Source organism: Pomacea canaliculata, linkage group LG3 (genome assembly GCF_003073045.1).
Source record: "Pomacea canaliculata isolate SZHN2017 linkage group LG3, ASM307304v1, whole genome shotgun sequence".
Taxonomy (NCBI): Eukaryota; Metazoa; Mollusca; class Gastropoda; order Architaenioglossa; family Ampullariidae; genus Pomacea; species Pomacea canaliculata.
In genome coordinates, this window is record NC_037592.1 from 18,186,014 (window position 1) to 18,192,550 (window position 6,537).

The following is a 6,537-nucleotide window of genomic DNA, read 5'->3' on the forward strand; positions in this document are numbered from 1 at the left end:
AACAGTATTCAAGATGGGAACGACTATCTTTATATTTCTATTTTTCATTTTGAATAAATTCAACAAAGTCAGTGGTACCATTACTGGTTTGAACGCTTATTCTAGTTTTAATATCTGCTATAACCTCAGCTGATACCATTTGAGATGAGAACGACTATCTTTTTATGTATAAATATATTATTTAAAATATCTGCTATAAAGTCAGCTGGTACCATTACAGTTTTGAACGCTTATCGTTATATATCTTTCTCGTTTTAACATTTACTATAAAGTCAGGTGGGTACCACCCATGACGGGAAATATTTTCTTCATATCTTTCTCCGTCTGTCTCTCATTTTAAATATCTGCTATAAAGTCAGCTGCTACCATTACGGGTGGTAAAGGTTACCCTTATATACCTTTCTCTCGCTTTTAATAACTTCTATAAAGTCGGTTGGGTACCATTAAATAGAGTAACGACGATCACACTTAAAACGTCTACGAGGAACGAAAACATCCCAATGCAAAACACCCCCACACCCCCAAAAGAAACCCACCACCACCACCACCACCACCACCACCACCACCACCACCACCACCACCACCACCACCACCACCACCACCACCACCAAAAAAGTGTGATTAAAATGTGGTTATTTCTCTAAATAGATCGACACTTATAGACACATCCATCCTTCTGTTCCTTCGTGGGCACAAACACAAAGACACAGGTACACTAACACAAACACTTACATATTCAAATGTACACTTTCATACACACACACACAGACATTCACACTTTTTTTTTCTCTCTCTTACACTAATGAGACCTAAGACAGAACACTGAAGATCTCTTACAGGACAGTACGCAACATTCAGAGAATGTAGCCTCATTACTAAACACAACAAATCAGTAGAAAATATTTCTGTTGCAAAAAGCATAAAAACAATAATACGATCTCTTCTCAGGTGTCATTTTAAAATGAAATAATGTTTGAAGTTTTACACACAGATACTAAGAGGTAAGGGAACTAATCCCAAATACGTTGCACAATATTTCTGTTTGGTTAGCTTCCCCTTAAGTCCTTTGTTTTGTGATTTGCAAAAACTCGTATAATATTATTAAATATTTCATTATCATATTAAAAGTATTAGAGATAGAAAGTATGTTTGAGTTATTTCTGTAGTTTACACGGAAGAAATTAAAGATAAACAGGTCGCCGGCTATAATGTATCGAATGTGTTATAACTAAAATCTCACTCAGTACATACATCTCGGCCACTTCAAAGAAGCAGCTCAACACAACAGACATGGGAACATCCATGAAAGAGCTGAGCAGAGAAAACTCAACAATAATCAACAAAGTGGTCAGCTCGATGCTTGTAGATGAAGATGTCACATTATTTTTATTTTTCTCGCCAACACTATTGCCTGTAATCAAGAAAACTGAGCTGTCAATGTTTTGTGGTTGAGAATTTAGCACAAACATAGGCTGTAGTTGCTAACAACTTGCTGCAGACTTATGGAATTTCGTGGGTTAATGTTGCTTTTGTGAAGATGTTGATCCAGAACAATCCTTTGCAGACTTGTTACAGGCTACAGGTAGTGGGCTTCTAGGGGCGTCCTTAACTCAGGTAAATTATTTCTTTATTTTACAAACTATTTCATTCGATAACAAGTACACGTAGGTTACCTATCATGATTCCTACTTAACCTTTTCTGAGTTTCTCATACTTTTTCTTCTTTTCTTTTGTCGGTCTTCTGATCTTTTTGTATCCTGCAAACCTACTGTCTCAACACACTGAGAGGCACAGAGAGGATGAGAAAATTTGAAAATAAAGGAACAATAAGTGATTGAACAAACCAGTAAATTAATGAGTCACATTGATCTATTTTCTTTCTCTTTCTCTGTTTGTCTCTGTCTGTGTTGCAATATTCGGTTATATCTCTGCTGTATGTTCCTGAACCTGCGACAGCATGGTGCCTTGGTTAGCGCGAACACACACACAACACACACACACACACACACACACACACACACACACACACACACACACACACACACACACACACACACACACACACACACACACACACAAACACATTTTTTTGTTTCAAGCGCACTTTTCCACTCCCAGTCACGCTGTCTAAATCCTGCATTCGATTAGCAATAATCTGTCCCATTCGCTAGAAGCTGTCGACGAGAACTTGGAAGCAGAATGGAAAGAGTGATGGTTCCTGACAGAGGGCATCCGACCAACCTCCGGTTGTTTGCTGAGGCCAGAGGAAAATGACGGGCCTTTTTAGTCATCTCCTCTTCTGTTTGTAAAGAGGCTTGGGCGATGACAGAAATGCAACGAAAGGGTGCAGGGAGAAGGATAGAACATCAAACACAGCTCACCAATATGTGTGTGTGTGTGCTTGTGTGTGTGTGAGCGCGAATCTTTGAGATGATAGTAATATGGCCTGCGTGTTTATATATATATATGCACGTGCATGTGTTTGTGTGTGTGTGTGGTTGTGTGTATAAGAACAAATCCACAAAACTTACAACTGAAAGACCCCTATCCCCCTTCCCAAAGGCGGAGTGGTGTAAGTGATCACCTGTAGGACTGAATTTGTCCCCGCCCTTCAGCAAGTTGTTGGCAAAGCTCTTGTTTTGCAGCAGTGGACGTTAACCCCCCCAGCCAGCGACAAGAGCTAGACCCCAGCCTGTGGCGCTGGCAGCATGATGACTAATAAGCTCTTCTAGCTGTTGACCCACTCTATAACTGGCATGTCACTTCAGCAAACACAATCCACGCGAGATCGCTCCGATAACAAATGAGAAGTGTTAAGGCTAACCGTCGCGCAGTCAACCTGTGACGTAGCTACATAGGGGTGTACACACTAAATAATCGCAGTTATTTTCAAAACTATTGGCCCCTTGGGTATCTACGCCTCTTGCTTTCCTACTACGTCACAGCTGCAGCCCCCGCGTCACTGTAGTCGCATGGACGTCACAGGAAGTGAGACAGGCGTAGGAGCAGTGGGACGTTTGGCCGCAGCTCTATATTAAAGTAAGACATCATCAGGTATTGCTCACTCACCTGCTACACCCAGGACCGTGCACCTGCTCACAAAGGTAACTCTCTTTACCTAGCATATTACCATGATATTATACAGTGTTAGCTATCCGGTGTTAGCTATCCTTGGTGTCTTATACAGTGCTAGCCATTCTTGGTGTCCATACAGTACGCGTGTAGTTTAAAATAGTTGTAAGTATACGTGATAGAAAGAATCTGTAATAAATACTAAAAAGAATAAATACTTTATTTTTTAATTTTCACCTGTCCTCCGTAATAATATAGAGGGTCATAAGATTTTTGTAGCTCTCTTAAAACATTTTAAAGTACAGTATTCACATTTCAAGAATTATTCAAGGATTAAGCAAAAAGACAATGTCAATTCAGCGATTTAAAAAAATGCAACAGTTATTATCAAAACTTCTCAGTTGTATGTATTCTTTTACTAAGTTAAATTACACATGCAAAATAATATAAACATTTTCATAAAATAAATAATTTGCGAAAAGTAAAAGTAGCCACGTAAGAACGGACATACATCAGGGAGATATACTTCTTTGAGATAAGGATGGTTGGAATGTTTTGAGACAATGTGCATTATAGGAAAGTCACACTGTATATTTTTTAATTAATCAGATTATTTTAAATATTATCTATAATACGTTTACAAGTTTCATATTTTCTTTAGGCTTTAAATTTAATCACAATATGATGTTACGTCTCATAAAATAACAAAATATAGCTTTCTTCATTGTCTCTGACATTGCTATTGCTATGATCCCTATAAAAATGAACACGTAAAAGTGTCTCTTAGCTCAGAGCAATATTTCTTTATTATGTTTTGTCATCTTACTTGATACATCAAATCCCAATGTGTCGGCACATAAAACATTTACTTGTGTTTTAAATTTGACGCCAAATTACCAAAAAGTTATTGCCGCACCAAAGACAAATCTTGCTGATATCACTCAATGTTCTAGTTCTTGACCCTAGTGAGCGACATTGTCGGCTTGCTGTTAATTTATTCTCGAGCTTTTAGATGGAAAAACGTTATGTCAACACATAAAAATGACCCCAGAGAATACTTTTTTCAACAAGCGAACAGTTTAAAAATGTTATCGCAAAAATGTTTTGGAGCGTCTTAGTGCGCATGTCCAAAATATTCTTCATGCAAACAGTTGATAAAATATCTTTATCTCGGATATGATGCCACCATTTAAGTCTTTTACTCTTTCAAAATTATTTTTTTTCTCCTTCCATTCCTGCAGTTTATTATCTGAACTGAGTCTACACGTAGGTGAAGTGCTACAACATATAACATAATATAGTGAGTGCAGGAAGTGTCTTTCTCAACAATTTTGTGTTTAATATTTGGTGTTTGTCCTTTATACTATACTCTATATACTATACTCTATATACTATACACTATATTATAAAATTTAGAGCTTTGGTAATTTACAACGATTAAAGCAGCAATCCGTCTAAACAGTCGATTTCCACAATTGTTCGTTCTGTCTTTTAGAAATTGTTATGGCACAGGGGAAAGGTGACATGTCTCGTGTATTTGGTGACATTTCAGATGACACGTAGCTACAAACATCCATTCGGTGCGTTTCTCTTCGTCATCGCCGTCATTGAAGTTGCAGCCTCAATACCGGAAACGTCACCTAATACTGGCGATTTCCTTCTCGATCCGGAACTGACGTCAGCGGGGGAGAATGGAGACCCACCTCTCTTGGACAGTGTCTCTTACGAAGATTTCCCAGAGGAGGATCTGGAAGCAGGGATGGGAGATGAAGCGGATCCTGCAGGAAATTCACGATGGCCTGAGGACGTCGACAGACTGATGTCACTGCTGCGAGCGAGCGCCATTGCTCTGGAGCGAGCACGCGACAACTGGAGGTCACGCCTGCGACAGCACGAGGAGCAAAGGGCGCGACCCAAGAAATATCGGCCTACCAACAGCTTCGTCCGCATCGGACGTGGAGGGACGACATCTGGTGTCAGTAAGCTGCTGGAGGAGGCCACTCATGCACAAAGCAGCCAAGGTGCAAGCCCTCGGTACCTTCTGCTTACAGCCGGAGATGACGTCGGAAGAAGCAAGCGATGGAATCTTCCCAGAAGCCGCTTCGTACGGATAGGAAGACGTTCAGGTGAAGACAGAGGCGTAGTCCCTAGTGATGGTCAACAGGCGGAACCTCACTTCCTGAAATCAGATAGAAGCGATGACTTCATTCCCCTGAGCCGCCGCGCCAGCTTTGTGCGAATCGGAAGACTGCCCGCCTCCGCCTTCCAGCTGCCAAGCCTTCCCGTTGACGACGACGACGACGAAGTCGACGACGGTCTGCAGTCGCGTAGATCGCCGGGGTACCGCCTCACGCAGTCTGGGGTGGTCCGTGCCGGCAGGTGAAGGCGATCCTATGATGGCACTCTAGGACTCGTGTGGTCACTACATGGTCACGTGATTGAGACCATAGAAACTTTCCAATCAGAAAGCTTTTTGCAAGCGTTAGGAGGACCGTGACCTGGACTGCATGCCTTTTGGCTTTGGGAAATCTTCGAGTAAAGTCACAAAGAAGATCTTGTAGAAAAAAGAGATTATTGGATAGAAGAACCTGAAAAAAGCTAAGAAAGTTACCTTTTAAACACTGAAGTAGTGAATGTTCCTGGAATTGTTAAAAAAAAATTCAATGAACTTTTCACGTATTCTCTATAAATATGCGGACAGATACACACGAGTTCTAACACGCCTACCCAGCAAAGAAGCAACAAGGGAACCAATCGTCCAAATAACTGTTATGCGTTTTTGTGTTTATTGTGTTTTATCATGTTGTCAACAGGCATTCACCATAATAGTGGTGGCTCACCTACCTCTCTTTCTGTTACCGTTTGTCTGGCACCGTTGTGTCTTTGTGCCAGTCTTTGTTTCTTTTCTTTTTTTTTCTTTTTTGCTCTGTTGTTTTCATTCAACTTAAGCATAATTCGTACTGTGTGTCCATAACTGGTGTGCAAAAAATTTTGATTTTTATGAATTCAGCAAATGATAGTTCTTAAGGTAAAATAAAACAAAACTTAGCGAGAGAAAAGTGATTGTCTTTCATTGTTGCTAGACCATCTTTGCTTTTATCATAGTTCTGCCACCAGAGTACAGTTTAGACATGACACTGTCTTCGAGCTAGATTGTGTATCTAAATGTCATCACAAGTAGTTCTGTCTGTTTTTAATTCTAGTGTTTGTTTACAACGGCATAAAGATTCTTCAAAGCATTGAACTCTTGTTTTCCTGTGCATACTCTATCATTGTGCTTGTCCGTGCGTACTTAGGACTTTCATCCAAGAGACAGGAGTTGTCTTCCCTGCTTAATAATTACAGCAGTTTAACTCAAACTGACTGATTAATCTGACAATACATTCATGAAACAAATCATCATCTACAGGACGACTCTATAGATAATTTTACGCTTGCCAGCCCACAAAACGATTTCTTACTGGA

At 40.2% G+C, this 6,537-nt stretch overlaps 1 protein-coding gene across 1 annotated transcript; it reads left to right on the top strand.

The window, feature by feature from the left end:
- The first annotated feature begins 2,923 nt into the window (after nt 1-2,923).
- LOC112560834 lies at nt 2,924-6,313 on the top strand. The gene is made up of 2 exons (XM_025232904.1): nt 2,924-3,104; nt 4,625-6,313. Exon 2 carries the CDS (start codon nt 4,625-4,627, stop codon nt 5,453-5,455), a length of 831 nt encoding a protein of 276 aa, XP_025088689.1. The 5' UTR covers nt 2,924-3,104; the 3' UTR covers nt 5,456-6,313.
- Nucleotides 6,314-6,537: the final 224 nt, after the last annotated feature.

Bases quoted from the DNA above. Each gene is read 5' to 3' on its own strand.
- LOC112560834 (XM_025232904.1), top strand. From the start codon at position 4,625: ATGACACGTAGCTACAAACATCCATTCGGTGCGTTTCTCTTCGTCATC.